Raw genomic sequence first — 18193 nt, 5'->3', positions numbered from 1 at the left:
TACTCATTAAAATAGGCATAAAGTGAGCATATACTCGCTCATTCAACAAAACAAGTACTTGAGAGGAGATTCTGTCAGTGCTATTCCAATTAAGGTAGCTTGATCAACAGGCTCCTCCGCAATGCAAGATCAGAAGTAATGTATGCATTGAACTGCTTGGCATTTCAAATTACAGAACAAAACCACTGGGACAACAGATCACATGCAGCCGAGTCCTAATGAGAACCCCAAAGAAAATGGCTTGTGACCGACCTTAATCCTCTGGTGAACATTTTCATCACACGAATATGCATACCCACCAATCGTAGTGATGCAGAAGATGTTATTTCGCATCTTCATATTCAAAATGAATCAGTAATCTATTTTTTTTTTTTGAAAGTTTCAATCATGGTAGTCTTCTCGAGTTTTCCCACGTTGGGGCTCGCTGTTTCATTCAAATTCAGATATAGCAGTAACTGTCAAAATTGCAGGGAACCTCTGAGGACAGTCACAACTCTTTCTAATCTCGAAGGATGGTAGAGGTTTTGGTTGAAAACACGGAATCATTAATAATCCATTGCAGAGCCAAATTGTTATCAACCTCAAAACCTTTCTTAACTCTATAAGCTATTTTTTGTCTTAACATTCTCCAACATTCTTGTTAGGTGAGGCATATGATAATACTGAAGTGTCTTCCTTTCTGTTGTTCTCACAGAATCATTTGTAGATTCTTGGCCTTTTTTTGGATTGAGAAAAAAATTTCCCCCATATTTGAGAAATAGCAGGGCACAGGCCGTTTATCGTTTTATGCTTGCTGAACCAAAGTATTATTTTATACGCTGCCATCCATGCCACATGACATCAGACATGACAGCACTCAAGATAAACGTTAGAAAGGCCACAAGAAACCCATGAACAAGCCTAACGCACAGTTAATCCGATTTTGCTCACTGAATTGAGGTCTCGTGGGATTATCTGTTAAAACGGGTTGCCGGTCTTTTGTTATAATGGATCAAAAAAGACGCAAAAAGCAAAACACGGAGTTAATCCTCTATTGCTCGCCGAATTTATGTCTTTATAGCCTTCAAAACTTATAAAGATATTGTCTTCCTGAATAGCGTGGAGATGTTTGCTTGGGATGCAAATAACACGTCACGTTATTGTAATAGCTGCAGGGTGAGTGACGGATATTGTCAAGATTTTAATGAGATTACTACTCTTAACGATACGGCACATTGATCCAGTGCTTTTATGGTATTCTTATTGGTACTTTTGTCACTTAGAAAAACACCTTTTCAAAATTTTCGCTGCCATGAGGACCAAGATTAGTGACTTCGAGGAGCAGCTCCGCGCCATGAAAGGACAGTATTTAACTGTGCAAGCTAGCCAGCTGCAACTCGTAGCTGGCACGGACTCAGAGCAACTTGGCTTAGTTTCTAGCATTCTCCTGGTAATTCCAGAGCAGCCGGAAAAACAGGGAGAATGCTCAACCGTTTTTTTTAACCAGCTCCGATTTATTCAAACTGCTTCCAGCTCTGAGGTCAGATGTGCTTGAAGCCATTTTAACACAGAGTCAGATATGATGTCATCAACAAGTTTTGCCATGTTTGGTCAGCAGATTCCACATCTAATACGACGGGCCAAATTTATAATATCTATCGTACATACCAGATACCGCATACTGCATCTTCAAACACAACCTGACATCCTGTGTGGCCTGTCGGCCTAATGTGTAGTATGAGTCAGTTGGTGCTGGTACGGTTTAGTACCCATGGTTCCATGTTAGGGTGGCCCAGTGGTTAGCGCGTCGACCTCACAGTGCAGAGGTACTGGGTTCGATTCCAGCCCTGTGTGGAGTTTGCATGTTCTCCCCGTGCCTGCGTGAGTTTTCTCCGGGTACTCAGGTTTCCTCCCACATTCCAAAACCATGCATGGCAGGCTGATTGAACACTCTAAATTGTCCCGAGGTGTGAGTGTGAGCGCGGATGGTTGTTCATCTCTGTGTGCCCTGCGATTAGCTGGCAACTGGTTCAGGGTGTCCCCCGCCTACTACCCGAAGAAGGCTGGGATATTTTTATGCCTCGGATTACGACCGAAAATCGGTTCTCGACCAAACTTGATTCCTCTCGCCTTCCTTACACGAGGAAGTGACGCTTCCTCGGGTAGACGAGGAAGTGACGCTTCCTCGGATAGACGAGGAAGTGACGCTTCCTTGTGTAGCCTTCCATTGTGAGCAGACGTGTTCAATAAAGATTTTTTTTTTTTAAAAAGAGCGTGGTTTCGGTTTTCGAACAAATCGGTTTTCGAACAGCCTTCTGGAACGGATTATGGTCGAAAACCGAGGTATGACTGTATCCGGTACACCACGTTCCGGCCATAATGAAGTCGCATTCAGAGATTTACAGAACAATACAATCAGTGACAGCAGCTCTGCATATGATTAAACATGATTTGAGCAAATTTGTTATTTCAGAAGTGTGGATCAAACGGGAAGCCCTTTGCATGATTCAGTACCCAAGAAGTAGCTCTCAGTTTCGAAAATGTTGGTGATCCCTGGCCTATTGTGACTCATAGTCAAAATCAATAAGCATTGATTTTCAAACTGTCGTTTGACTCTCACCTGCTTTATAATTAATTGCGCCCAGAGGAAAAAATTGATTTGCTCAGTGGCAAATACCTCAAGATATCCGAACAAACCTGGTCCTGCAACTTGTATTATCCCCCAATTTACTCATTAAAATAGGCATAAAGTGAGCATATACTCGCTCATTCAACAAAACAAGTACTTGAGAGGAGATTCTGTCAGTGCTATTCCAATTAAGGTAGCTTGATCAACAGGCTCCTCCGCAATGCAAGATCAGAAGTAATGTATGCATTGAACTGCTTGGCATTTCAAATTACAGAACAAAACCACTGGGACAACAGATCACATGCAGCCGAGTCCTAATGAGAACCCCAAAGAAAATGGCTTGTGACCGACCTTAATCCTCTGGTGAACATTTTCATCACACGAATATGCATACCCACCAATCGTAGTGATGCAGAAGATGTTATTTCGCATCTTCATATTCAAAATGAATCAGTAATCTATTTTTTTTTTTTGAAAGTTTCAATCATGGTAGTCTTCTCGAGTTTTCCCACGTTGGGGCTCGCTGTTTCATTCAAATTCAGATATAGCAGTAACTGTCAAAATTGCAGGGAACCTCTGAGGACAGTCACAACTCTTTCTAATCTCGAAGGATGGTAGAGGTTTTGGTTGAAAACACGGAATCATTAATAATCCATTGCAGAGCCAAATTGTTATCAACCTCAAAACCTTTCTTAACTCTATAAGCTATTTTTTGTCTTAACATTCTCCAACATTCTTGTTAGGTGAGGCATATGATAATACTGAAGTGTCTTCCTTTCTGTTGTTCTCACAGAATCATTTGTAGATTCTTGGCCTTTTTTTGGATTGAGAAAAAAATTTCCCCCATATTTGAGAAATAGCAGGGCACAGGCCGTTTATCGTTTTATGCTTGCTGAACCAAAGTATTATTTTATACGCTGCCATCCATGCCACATGACATCAGACATGACAGCACTCAAGATAAACGTTAGAAAGGCCACAAGAAACCCATGAACAAGCCTAACGCACAGTTAATCCGATTTTGCTCACTGAATTGAGGTCTCGTGGGATTATCTGTTAAAACGGGTTGCCGGTCTTTTGTTATAATGGATCAAAAAAGACGCAAAAAGCAAAACACGGAGTTAATCCTCTATTGCTCGCCGAATTTATGTCTTTATAGCCTTCAAAACTTATAAAGATATTGTCTTCCTGAATAGCGTGGAGATGTTTGCTTGGGATGCAAATAACACGTCACGTTATTGTAATAGCTGCAGGGTGAGTGACGGATATTGTCAAGATTTTAATGAGATTACTACTCTTAACGATACGGCACATTGATCCAGTGCTTTTATGGTATTCTTATTGGTACTTTTGTCACTTAGAAAAACACCTTTTCAAAATTTTCGCTGCCATGAGGACCAAGATTAGTGACTTCGAGGAGCAGCTCCGCGCCATGAAAGGACAGTATTTAACTGTGCAAGCTAGCCAGCTGCAACTCGTAGCTGGCACGGACTCAGAGCAACTTGGCTTAGTTTCTAGCATTCTCCTGGTAATTCCAGAGCAGCCGGAAAAACAGGGAGAATGCTCAACCGTTTTTTTTAACCAGCTCCGATTTATTCAAACTGCTTCCAGCTCTGAGGTCAGATGTGCTTGAAGCCATTTTAACACAGAGTCAGATATGATGTCATCAACAAGTTTTGCCATGTTTGGTCAGCAGATTCCACATCTAATACGACGGGCCAAATTTATAATATCTATCGTACATACCAGATACCGCATACTGCATCTTCAAACACAACCTGACATCCTGTGTGGCCTGTCGGCCTAATGTGTAGTATGAGTCAGTTGGTGCTGGTACGGTTTAGTACCCATGGTTCCATGTTAGGGTGGCCCAGTGGTTAGCGCGTCGACCTCACAGTGCAGAGGTACTGGGTTCGATTCCAGCCCTGTGTGGAGTTTGCATGTTCTCCCCGTGCCTGCGTGAGTTTTCTCCGGGTACTCAGGTTTCCTCCCACATTCCAAAACCATGCATGGCAGGCTGATTGAACACTCTAAATTGTCCCGAGGTGTGAGTGTGAGCGCGGATGGTTGTTCATCTCTGTGTGCCCTGCGATTAGCTGGCAACTGGTTCAGGGTGTCCCCCGCCTACTACCCGAAGAAGGCTGGGATAGGCTCCAGCACCCCCCGCGACCCTTGTGAGGATAAGCGGATTGGAAAATGGATGGATGGTTGTTTCCATGTTATTGATTGACCGTGCTGACCAATAGCTCTGAGGAGGCACCAGAGGGTAGTCATGGTTAACTTGTGGTGGTGCAATATGTCTGCGTGAAGGTCATATTGATTTCCCATCATTAAGGGCAACCTTCACTTTCTTTAGTGACCACTGACCTTTTCATCGAGGTAACATTGTCAACAACAGCACACTTTTTTTTCCCCTTCAAAACTGCTGATGGTTGCTATTAGCTGACTTGTGAAGCTGTCCAAGTTACTGAGTGGTACTTGTGAACATTTTCTTGAAAGCGCCACAGCCAAAGAATTACACCTCCAAATGGCAACTATTTACAAATGCCGGTGTGAAGATGAGGAAAAATCTGTCTGTAACTTGCAGTCAGGGGCTGTTGATGCCATGCCAACTTCTTGTGTCAAACGTTCGTATTTATCTTTTTGCAAGGTCATAGTGCATTCCAATTTTATTTTGGAAAATGAAAACAAGTAAATCCACCTTTGTGAAGTAGAAATATAAATAAAACAAGTGCTGCGTGGGACACGTTTTTCACCCACACAGCTCTACTGTGAAAGCATATCTTATGTACAGTGTGTGCGGCATGCTGTGAAACATACGGGTGCATCTTGTAATATGCCTAAAAATTTTGTGAAATGTACAGTGCATATTTTTTGCAGACTGATAGCTGTGCAGTACTTTGACGAGACAGTGCTTCGTCTTGCTTTCCAAAAAAGATTGTAGTGGGAAGAGAGGAAGGACAGGTGAGACCCTTCAAGTGCTCTCATGAAACAAGAGACTTTTTTCCAAGACTTTGCTCTGCACAAAGTTGCCCAAGTGCGGACCTAAAAATCATTTTCGCTGAAAAGGCATTGCAACACAAATTCAACAAAAAACACTAATGCAGTCTACTCAGTCTTAGTCATTGATAAGTGAAGCTAATAGAAACCATCAATCTGATGACTTTATGCTTTGTAGAAAGTGCCGACCTTGCAGACATGAACTGAGAGCTTAGCCGCTAAATAAAGACAGACAGAAGCAACTTTGTGCTAACATGCCGAACATATGAAAATGCCGAAAGCCTGTTCCTAATAAGTTGCTTTTTTTTCTTTTTTAACATATACTTTTACTAGTAGAACAATATTTTTGTTGTATATTATTTTTAGGTGTGTTTTTGTTTCATTAAAAAAAAAAAAACTAGCTTGCTGCACAGTAGAGTCATGGTTAGCATGTCTCACACCATCACAGTCGAGATATTTTGGGTTTGAATCTTAGCTCAGACCATCTTGTGTGGTGTTTTACTGTGATAGGCATTTGGCTAAATACCTTGATTGACTGTAGGACAAATTAGGAACTAATTAATCAATTAATCAATTAAAAAAAGAATTAAATATCTATATTTGGAGGTGCAAATCTGTCTCAGAATTTCGGAATTCCTGCTTTCATGCCTCTGTCGTAAAATAATTAAATATAAAGACAGTCATTTCTATCATTTTGATAAACTACAATTACAACTTGCAAGTGTTTCCATTTAAGAGTGAATTTTGAACATTTCCGAAGGCTGTTGGTTTTTGTACGCAAACAAACACTTGTCATCCATCTTCTCTAGTTCTTGTTGTTATTTGCGTTGCGGATGAGCTGGAACTGATCCAAGATGACTTTGGACAAAACGCAGATTACATCCTGTACTGGGCCCACACCAATAACAGGACATATGTAAAAAAAAAAAAAAAAAAAAAAAAAAAACACATTCACACCCAAGGATAAGATTGAGTCTTCAGTTAACCAACCATGCATGTTTTTCATGTGGGAGGAAACCGGAATACACAGAGAAGACCATGAAAGCACAGGAATTACCCACAAACTCCACACATGAAGGTTCATTTGCTAACAGCTTGTCTGCCAAAACTGCACAGGCAATTCCAGCAAACTTGTTGGGGAAGTGATAGATGAAACAAGGAAGAACACATTCAGTTGTTGTGAAGATCTAGATAAAGGTGTTAATACAAAAATTTCATTTCACTCTTCATGAATAGGCTCGTTCACATTGCAGAACTGATTCAAGCAGTTCTCTGCTAACCACGGGTGTTTGCGTGATCTGCTTGTTCACCCACAAAAAAAATACCTGGTCTGAGTGTTTCTCCAATAGTCTTTCTAAGTACCTCCAAAGACTTAGCAGAAGACTCACTGGATGTCCTCATCCCCGAAATGCGGAGAAGAGCAAGCACCTCTTCGTCCGTCCACTTATCGCATTTTTCCCCCATCGTTCTTACAATAGATTAGGTGAGTGAGGAAAGAAAGAAGCACACACTAACAGAATAATGGCAAATTGTTTAATGGCCTCTGCCGATGTGAAAACAACATACCATCCAGTTGATCCATCCAATCGGCATTTGTCAGCACAGCCCTCCCCCTCAAGTGCTCCAGGTAGGTCCACAGAGACTCTTGAGTCTTGGAGGCACTTAAAAAGATCCTCGGGCGAACCTCCTAGACCAGGTAGTATTTTTTTGTGTGTGAACAAGGAGGTTACTCAAATTCCCGGGGTTAATCAAGAGGCTGAAAGGGCCAATTTGGACTCACTATGTGAATTCCACTGTGGGGGATCTGTCCATCTGGATAAGCAAACACAAGTAACTTTTGTTAACAGTTAAACCTTGGCAGAAGGCTATTCTGTTGTTTATTTATTTACTTTAAAAGCAGAAGAAATTTCCAAATGACGTAGCGGTGCTCTGCTGATTTTTTATTTTTTTTTTTTATTTATAGCATAACACTAACACATGTAGTGTTATGGCTTGGCCTTGGTGGAGGTTACTGCTCTACTGGCTGGTTCTGCTTTAGTGTGCTTTGCTGTTTTTTTGTTGGTTTTTTTTTTTGCACTGATCTGACACTTGCGCTGCTTCAGAGTTGTCTTGATGTGTGTCCAACCGCGCGGCGACAACAGACCGACTTCAGTGACCTCATCACATTTTGACCATTCTACCAACCCTCGGAGTGTATGTGGGCGCATATGTGTGCCAAGCGGATAGTTGTATCCATTTGTCCATCTATTTGAGTGCTGTCTGGATGCTATAAAGTTTCTGGCCAAGCATGGCACCGCACTGTGTGATAAGGGCAGTGACAGAACCAGGCCATCTGGAGGCCGGTTGAGACCAGATTTAATTCATTCCTTGAATAACTGTCACTCTTCTGTCAACATAGACAATGATACAATCTGTTTTAACCATTGATTATTATTATTATTTTTTTGCAGTGTGCTGTTTTGTGGTCCACATGAGGTGCCATGAATTTGTCACATTCTCCTGCCCAGGAGCTGATAAGGGGCCAGACACAGATGTAAGTAACTCACTTTGATCTGTCTTAAATGGTTCTGGAAAAAAACATTAGGTACTGATGATATGATGAATACATTTCAAATTCAGTTTAGCCAGGCTGAATTTTGATGTAAAGTAAGTAAGAGATTGGATACATTTTTGCTGGAAATGAGAAACAAACATGGCGAAAAATTTGGAGAATTTGGTATTTAAGACATTAATAAAAATGTGATTTTTCTGGGTTTTTTTTTTTTCAATTTTGAAAGCGATTAATATCTCTGACATTGTTGTGAAAACTCAATCTTTTTCACCCTTCTTAAGCTCGCATCTCACTGAGCGGTTCGTTCAAGGTTGCAAAGATTTGCAAAGCCGTTCGCCAGATATTCGCCAGACATTCGCAAAGAGTTTAAATATTACAAACGTTTTTTGTTGCCACCATCAAATTTTGAACATCTTCATTTTGTGATGATTTGTGAAAATTTCTTTGAAATCCGTTCAAAATTTCTTTGTGACAAGATGATGTAGAACTATTTGCGAATGTCTACGAACGTCATTGCAACCTTGGACGAACCCTGATGAAAAAACATTCGCTATGTGCGCAAACTTTGCTGCTGCGTGTGATATAGGCTTCAAGCATCCCGGCATAATCAAGCACACAAAATATAAAAAATACTTAAGTATTATTTAGTCACTCTGTCCCAACGATGTACCATGACAGGCAGAACAATTCAATTCTCTTCCACTATGTGGCAGAAGATACAATTCATTTTACATAATTTCTATTTCTATTTGGTGGTGTGCAGATTTTTCTCATGAATTCTAATGACCCTCTATGTTTAAAAAAGAAACTGATAATTGTAGACATGGAGCTTGTTGTCAAAATTAAGAATAGCATTTATAAATTGGGGTAAAACCTACTGAACAAATACAAATCCACTTCCACAATATAGTTTGTTCATCTGGCCATTTCAATTACATGGATGCATTTTAGCTGCAGTCAAGCAGGTGTGGGATTGACTCGAAGCAGCAGCAGCAGGTGGATAATTCAATTCATTGAATACCAATGTTCCAGTGGGGTCCCTGGGTACTTCCATTAGAAAATGAGATTGAAATATTCTACTCGGTGGGTGCATCACTGCCTCCAAATCTCCAGGAAGAGATTATTCTTGGCCGATAATGCAGGTTGTGATTTCAAAACCTCTTGAGCTTGCTCCCAGAACAGTGATGGAGTCCAAGGTTTAACTCTAAATAATAACTCTAATCCAGCAGGCGTTAGGGGAAAAATGATTGGCAGATTAGGCTGCCATAAACGGGGATGAGACTTGGAGACAACATTTGAAGCAAATGCTGACAAAAGGTTGGAATATTTTTTTTTTCTCATCAAAATTCTTTTGAGAAACCAAATAATATCTGATTCAATGAGTTCCATCTTTATGGGCTTGTAGTTGCAGGTCTGTGCAATCAACCACTGCTTGCCAAGTGTGAAACTGCAAGCGTGCTTGGTGGCCATGATGTGTATACGGGTATTGCCGTATAACCTTTCAGCATTACAGCAGCCCAAATTGGCCTCAGTAACCAGAGACAAGACTGAGTTGTGCCGTTCAAGATCTTTGACAGGGACTGAAATAGAGTTACAAAGATGACATCGAACCCCTCGTAGCCAAAAATAGTTTGAGCTGGGCCAGTTCATGATTCAAACCTTTGGAAAGGTTCAAAGAGGTTCATTCATTTTGGTCCGAATAAAATGATGAGTCTTCTTAGAGTCAATATAAAGAGGTTTTGTGTCTAACTAGTTTGGATTTTTTTTTTTTGTATCGCTCATCAGTGTTTTTGCTCTCCTATACCCAATTATTCAGAATGGCTTTAGCAAAAGAAAATATGCCTTCTGGGGTAGCCAGGTCAATCCTGATCTGACTCTGATTGAGGTGCTGTGACATGACCTCAAGAGAGAGACAAAATATTGCTAAAGTGAAACATATTTGGAAAGAGGAATGAGTCAAAATTTTTGTCCAGGAGTTGAGATGAGCAGATACAGATAATGTTTGGTTTACTGCTGCCAAAGGCATGACCAATTAAAAATGTTGACATCCTTTTTCCACCATGGATTGTACCATTTACAATTTGTCATGTGGTGTTCATTACAAGAAAAGTGTATTTGTGTATTGTTGTGACTCAGAGGAAGATCAGATTACATTTTTATGACCAATTGATGCAGACATCGCTGTATTTCCAAACCAATCAATTTTTTTTCTGGCAAGTGTATATTGCTGATTTTCGTATTCATGTCTTAAGAAGCCCAGAGGGGCATTTCAATATTCTGGTCTGGGGAATCGAACCGAGGACCCGTAGGCCACACAGGCTTCATTAGTAGTCACCACACCTGCCCCACAGCGAAACTTCCTGTTTCAAGTACTTTTCCAGAGCAGTCTTACTTTTTTTCCACTGCGCTAAAAAGGCACATAACGTACTTATCCAGTCTAATCTAACTGCAGTGTCCATCAGAGGGAGTGGATCTGCAGGAGAAATATTTCAGGCTAGCCTCTGTGTTAGAGCAAGAGAGTGTTAAACGAGTCTCACACATGACTTCACACTGTCTTCTTGCTTCACTTCATAACTGTTCAATGGCCATGTACCCAATCTTGGTCTTCCAAAGAAGCATGTACACGGTATCACTTGCTCGAAAGGTATACTCTATTATCTTTTTAATATCCATTTATGTGCGCTTAGTAGTGTTGTTGCCAGGGGCAACCACACATACCGGTGTTACATGGCATACTGCCTCCCAGGCAAGCAGTCCGAAAAGAAACTCCCATGGCAAGTAAATTTTCTCAAGTTCTGCGGTTTCTAGGCTACCTGCATTGAATGACTAACATTTATGTTTTATTACTCTCATGCTGGAAAAGAATGAGCTTTCGTTGAGAGGCAACCACAAGATCTTTTGGGTCACTACTCAGCTTTCACTGGTAGATGCGATCAGACTCAGCAAGATGACCATGAGTGCCTTTAAAGCTGCAGGGTGCTTTTAAGGATACTGTGAGCCACACATTGCATCATCTGAATATTCATGAACATTTATGCACATACTAGTCTCCTTCAATTTACTCAATACTGTTGTTTATTTTGAATTGGATTGGTTAATTCTTGTCAGGCTCTCATTTACATCACAAAGCTTGGTAGGTGGAACGGCAATGGCTGTGTCACCTACAAAACAGCCTTTCGACAACATGGCTCAGTGCAACTCTTCCATCCATCAATTTTCGATACCGTTTCTACTCATTATAGTTGTAGGCGAGCTTCTGGCCATCCATGCTGACTTTTGGTGCGAGGCGCCGTTCTCATTGGACAAGATTGCACCAAAGCCTTGCCTAAATAGGAATTCCTCTCAAGGAGGGGGAAGGGATGGTTTATGTCACTTGTGTGATATTTGCTCAGCTTTCTTGGAACGCCAACAGACTTAGGCATTAAAAATAGAACATCCTAGAACCTGGTAGTAGGAGTTATGGCGAGCTGAGTCGGTAGAATGCCCTGAAAAGGGCCAATTGTGATTGAACCCCTGTTTGAATCGATCTGTGGCGAAGAAAACTGAACCGTATTGCTTAGTGGAAACAAGGCTTTATCAGTTCATCTATCTCTTTCTGACTGAGAGTCAAGTGTCATTGCAAGATCACAGGGGGCTGATGCTTGTATTCGCTAAAGCCACTTATTTAACAAAATGCTGCTCTTGTTGACTGGCAGGTGTAACGCAAGCAGCAACAGCAACAGCACCGGCTGCATGAGTGACTTCAGTGTTTTACAGGATAGAAGCATCAATAATGCAGAAGCTGCCTCTTTCACCACAAAGCTCAGCAGATGAAACTGAGAGCTTTGCTGTGCTTGGGTTTGCGCTGGTGCGTTGCTTGCCGCATCAATGATCTCCACTTAACAAGCAGTCTACTGTGTGTGACCTGAGGAAATCCACACTGATATGGCCTTTGCCTTCTCTCTCTCTCTCTCTCTCTCTCTTATATATATATATATATATGTATCAGGAGGAGACAAGGAGACAGTTTTGACAGAAGCGTGTTGGCCTGAAAAACAATCATCAAAAAAAAAAAACTCAGAGCACACACAGCATCATTACAAGCAGCCTGGTTGCAACTATAAAACCAGATTAGACGTGGGGCTAAATGACATCATGTGCGCCACAGGGATGGTTGCTTGTCACAGGCAAGAGACGCTGTCATCAGTTATGCGCTTCCTTCAAGCAAGGGGAGGGTTTTGGCTATCTTTTTAAAACAGACAAATGACACCCCACAATGATGTTTTTTCATTTCACAAGGCACCTGGCAGTGCAAAACAGAAGGGACACAGAGTTGCAACTATGACATGACCTGTGATGCAATGAATCGAAAAGCACCGACTTGTACAACAAACAGATGAGGTTTGCTTGTCAACTGTGGTGCAACTGATCATCTTCGGTGTGGATCACGTGCCACGGTTTGGCACGCACGTGGTCCATGGATTGGTTGGTGAAAAAGAAAATTGTGCATGCCGACGTGCAGGTGGCATGTTAAATCCACATTGACTGTCGTCAAAACTATTGGTAGTCACGTCTAGCCGAGGAAAAGAGGAACTTGAAAACTCACTTGGATCATGTAAATCACATGTATGAGAACATTTTGGTAACCCTGTAAAATACAGTGATGACAGTGATGGCACTCTGAAGATTTGCTTTGAAAAAGGAAACGTAAGGGACTGTTCATTGCTGTCTGCATTTTTAATTATCTTTATAAGGTTCCTTCCAGTTTTCTGAGTTTAACATACTTTATCTAAATGGCTTATATGATAATCTTTACTAATGTAGATGACCTTAGACGTTCCACTAACATTCTATGGTAAAATAAAGCCTGTAGCTGCTCTACGTGTGATGTCTTTTTTTTTTTTTTTACATTCTGTCTCCGAATCAGATGCATTGATTTGGATTGTCTCGTGGCTCCCCACTGTTCTCATTGGACTTTTTCTCACAGTCCAAATGATCCATCCACCCTCTATACCAGTTGTCCTCTTTAGCGTTCCAGTTGATTTGCTGTGGGGGGCACCCCGGTCAGCAGTCACTTGCGCGGAACATGTAGACAAGCAACTTTTCACCCTCAAATTTCCACCTATGGACAATTCAGAGTCTTCAATGAACCTAACATACATGTTTTTGAAATGTGAGAGAAAGCCGAGGCACCCACGCAAGCAGGAACACAGAATAACAAATTCACCATCCTACCATGTTAGATTCAATAATAACTATTTAGTAAGTGCCTTTCTGTTTGCATGTGTTGACTGACCGACTTGTGATCAGTCCACAGTGACATCGCCCCTCCTGAAGTCAACCGCCACACTCTAGCTGCTTCGTCACCGTGACTGAACCGAATGAGCGCTATTGTAATGAATAAACTAACAAGTTGGGCCAAACTGTTCTTAAAATGTCACATATCATTTCGTGCATTGCTTGCAGATAAATGTTAACAGTTAGCACACAGGAAGGAAAACCCCCCCGTGAGCTGCAGTGGCAACCTGCCCACCCTCTCAGCACTCATCAGCTTAGTGAAAGGCCAAGAGGAATGAGGGTGGTGATTTATGGGCTAAAAATAGTAGCCCTGTCTAGCCTAACACCTCCAGTCGAGATAGATGATAACTCCAGTTTGTTCTCTACTGACTAACCTTTTAAACTTTAGTTCCGCTTGTCTTAGTTGCTGAAAAGGGAGCATTAGTAGCCAGCCAATCCGTGTATTCTTCTAAGGTGTAGGATAAATGCTCTTGGTTTTTTTTTTTTCTTTAAATGCGTCTGTGAGTGAAAGGAGACTTGAGATAAATGTGATTAATGTAACGTGAAGTGTAATTGAAATGTGAAGCTCTGCAGTGTAATAATATTGACAGAGGCATGTGGCAAAGTGACACTTTCAATTATTGTCGCAATGTTATCAAGTGCCGCATGAATTACCGTCGACAATAACTGTTTCAATTGGTAGCAGAAATGGCCCTATTATTTAATGATCTCTGAAATATATTTTGAGAATTGGAAAATTACTTACTGATTTACTGTATGTAGAAAATCTGGACGACTATCGACAAAAGTACCTTAAAGAGTGCATTACAGTTACTTGGTTTGACTAAACGGTTAGCGTTTTACTGAGTTGTTGACCAATCTGATTAGCGTAGATAGCAACCTTAGCTGGAGTTAATCACTCAACCATATTTCAAACCCATGGGCATCAAAACTACAATCTGAACTTTTCCATTTATTTTATGAATATTTGTCCTCATTCGGGTTGTGGTTAAATCCTATCCCAGTTGACTTTTCCAAGAAAGGGGGTTCATCCTGGACTAGTTGCATGCCAATCACAGCGGCACATACACAACAGACAACTATTCACAGTCTCAATTACACTGATGGATAATTGAGAGTGTTAAATTAACATACGGGATATCGGAGGAAACCCCAGCATGCAAACACCACACAGAGATTCGTACCTCAAACCTCTCAACCTTCAGGCAGATGTGCTAACCTGCAGCCAGGTCACCTCTCATGATGCATTAGCAGTAGAATTCCAATGTCTGCTAATGTTATTGTTCAGAGTTATACTAACGTCGTTGCACACCATCACCGGACCAAATGCAAGTTTATGACTGAGTTTGGTAACACAAGAATGGTTTCAAGTAAATTGCACTTGATAATCCAAGGGGAGCCATGTTGCATTGACAATCATGTTAAAAGCTTGGTGCAAGGAAGAACCTCCAATCAGCTCCCCGACAAATGTCACCTCGTGAGAGATCATGGTTAAAAAGAGGGAAAAAATCGTTAAAGGGGAAAAGGGAGAATCAGATGGGAATCTGAGGATCGTATCAAAAGATATCAGGCAATAATGAGAGACGTGTAGTGACAATGAGTGTGTTTCATGTTACTCACAAACAGGCTGCAAAATGTCACACTAGGTGGGACTCTTTTGACTCTGTGGGATGCAGGCAGGTTGTATTGGCTACTTCTCCTCTTTGATGATCATCCAGTTCATTCTATGACTCACAGTGCATTGCACTTCATTAAACGAGCTACTTTTTGCAGTGGATAAGAGATTTACTACCCTAATTGAAAAAAAAAGCCTTTAGTAGCATTCATGTTCAAGTTATTTTACAGTCTTATGCAAAATGTTTTTAATGAGTTTTCAACCCGTTTGACACGGTGTAACAGTTTCTAAAAAGAGAGACGGATGCATCACCGCTGATATTCCTGGAAACCTTCACATATTCAGACTGAAGTGTCCACTCCAAAAAATCAGTATACCGTTTTATTTATTCAACCCTTAAAGGGCTGAGTTCTCGATCTAAAATTGATGATGGCTAGATGCACTGAAAGACCAAATCATTAGTACTTATATTTTCAATCACAAGTGTCCTTCTGATGGCTTCGATTGCGCTAATGAACTCCAAAAGAAAGCTACTTCAAACAAAAAATGTTTACATTATTTCTTAGCAACTTTTTTTTTTTTAATCCGCTTTTGATGAGAAGGCCCTTGCTCAGCATCAGCTCTTCATTAACAAGGCTGCCTGATGTCCTGCTCGCTAATGAAGCTGGCTTGGCGTGTGGGGCTAATTATCTTACATCAGTGGGCAGACCCCTGTGCCTCCAATTTATCGCCACCTTCTGCAAACTTGAGAATACTGCTTTCCATGATCTTTGGCTTTACATACACATTTAGATGAGATGAACACAATGCCCAAAATGTAATATAGCAAGGATTAGTTCATCCAAATGTATTATTGCCACTCCAGTAAAATTTACCATTTGACCATTGTCTGTAGTTCAGATTGTGCCAAATATGCGACCTTGTGGTCGCATATTTGGCACTAATAATTATTATTAATAATTTACAGCATTAATTTCATTAATATCTACACCATCAGCAGTTAATGAGGATGTATCATTTTGACAACTCTCCTTTTAGACACACAAAAAAAAACCCAAAAATTTATGTGCCACATTCTCATTGCATTTTTATGATATTGAATTATACACGATTAAATTTTAAATATTGTACATTGCAGTGAAAGAATGTTGCACAGCAGTGTTTCTCATCCCTTTCAAGAATAAGACTGTTTTTGTTTTTATTATCTAACAGTAATTGCAATTACAAATACATGATCTGCTGACTGTCACATGCCGGTCACATCTAATGAGAACTGTTTAAACATGGCCCAGATGAATGCTTCATTCCATTGTGATGAACAACAAACTCCAAAACCATATGGGCACATTTCATCCACGTTGCCTCAATGGCCGTCATCGTCACGATTATTAAAGGTCAACCATCTTCTAGGCTGCCTTGTACCAGCCCCCTTGTGCCAGCTTTGCCTTAATTTCCTAACGTCCTCCTTATGTTGAGCCAAGTGATTATAAGTTGCTCCTTTCTCCCGCCACCGCTGCTGTGGGAGGCCAGTGCCGCCCAGTCACTCCTGAATTTCCGGCGAGGCTGTCATTGGAGAGAGAAACTGGAGGGGCCGAGACGCTCGTGTGATAGCCGGCAGAGATGTGTTGGTCGACAACGCTGTGTGCGCACTGATTTGTTGTCACTTATCTTCATTTCGGCTACAGGTTTCATTTTGTGTGCATTACACCCACTAGTCAATCTTTAAATAGACACTCGCAAATTCTTCTGACTTTTTCACAGCTGCCACGTTGCCTCATTAATTTATTTGAGCAATTACCATCATAAAAATAATTCATTTATGAGTATGATTAATAATAAATTGCTCATTAAAAATTTGCCATTTAATGGTCCTACATTTTACGATGTGACCTCCAAAGCGAATTGTGCCAAAAGGGGTTTAATTAGGAGTTTGTCTGGAAATATACTGTAGTCCAAGAGTACTTGGAGAATGTCGGCTGTTCAGGGCAAGTCTGTTGTTACTTTTTCTTAGGTTTTTGTGTGTTGTATTTTTTGAAGTAATCACAGAAAATCAACACAACACAAACATGGCGACAGCATGCAAAGTCCACACATTAAATCTGCAGATGAGATTCAAAGACCGAAGCTCAGAACTGTGATGTGCTAACCACTATTTCACCGCGCTGCCTCCGAACTACAAGCTGCTGTGTTTGCTGATAAAGAAAAGGAAAAAAAAATGCGCTCCATCTGTTGATCAGTCACTATCACTTGTTTGAGCTTTAGTGGAAGGAACAAAACAGAGATGGGGCGAGATGACAAGAGGATAGTCCTTCAAGATCAGCTGTGTGGAGGTGGGCATGACTAAGTGCAGCTGGCATGTCTCCCCCCTTCTGCACTGTCTGTCAACCCCAGCTTGTGTTATTAGTGCATGCTGTGGTCAGCCTGCTAATTGGACAATGTGCAATGGAACTAAGTGCTCAAAAGGTGGGCCTTTTGTGTCTGCAAGAAAGCAAAGCACTCAGTAATTCAGACGTCCTCCAATGTTGAACAGTTTGCAGCGACAACCCCGCCGTCTGTTGCGTCGTATAACTTATAACATGCACCTTCACAATGTAATGCTTTGCACACGTACGCAATCATGGACGTGGAGAGTTCACACAGTATTAGGAGGGATAGACATATACATCGATTCATTTATCTTCAATAATTTTCTTTGTTGTTCCACAACATGGCTGCAACCAAACATGTGCTGTTAATTCAGTCTCAAATAGTTTGTGCTGTTAATTCAGTCTCAAACTGGGAAGTTGCGCTGCATCCACACTATGCACTCATCATTATTTTTGCTTAACATATTGTCCTGGAAACAGGAGTTCAGAACACTACAAGAGAGATTCTTTAAAAAACAATAAATAAATAGGGATGTTGCGATCATGTCACTGGAAATCGAGTCCGATGATGTCATTTCCAGCCGATAGGAGGTGATAAAGATTAGATTAAAAAAAAATGTTTAGAAAGATGGATGGAACTGTGTGTGTGTGTGTGTGTGTGTGTGTGTGTGTATACGTATACATATATATATATATATATATATATATATAGAGAGAGAGAGAGAGAGAGAGAGAGAGAGAGAGAGAGAGAGAGAGAGAGAGAGAGAGAGAGAGAG

At 41.0% G+C, this 18193-nt stretch overlaps 1 protein-coding gene across 1 annotated transcript in view; it reads left to right on the top strand.

The window, feature by feature from the left end:
• The window catches only part of LOC109519811 (protein kinase C alpha type), a 91648-nt gene that overhangs the window by 28821 nt on the left and 44634 nt on the right, over positions 1-18193 (top strand). The window contains exon 3 of the mRNA XM_019876569.1: positions 8059-8141. Coding sequence (XP_019732128.1) covers positions 8059-8141 — 83 coding nt within the window. The remainder of the gene's footprint in view (positions 1-8058; positions 8142-18193) is intronic.

Source organism: Hippocampus comes, unplaced genomic scaffold (assembly GCF_001891065.2).
Source record: "Hippocampus comes isolate QL1 unplaced genomic scaffold, H_comes_QL1_v1.1 scaffold51, whole genome shotgun sequence".
Lineage (NCBI taxonomy): Eukaryota > Metazoa > Chordata > Actinopteri > Syngnathiformes > Syngnathidae > Hippocampus > Hippocampus comes.
This window is presented reverse-complemented; position numbering and strand designations above follow the sequence as displayed.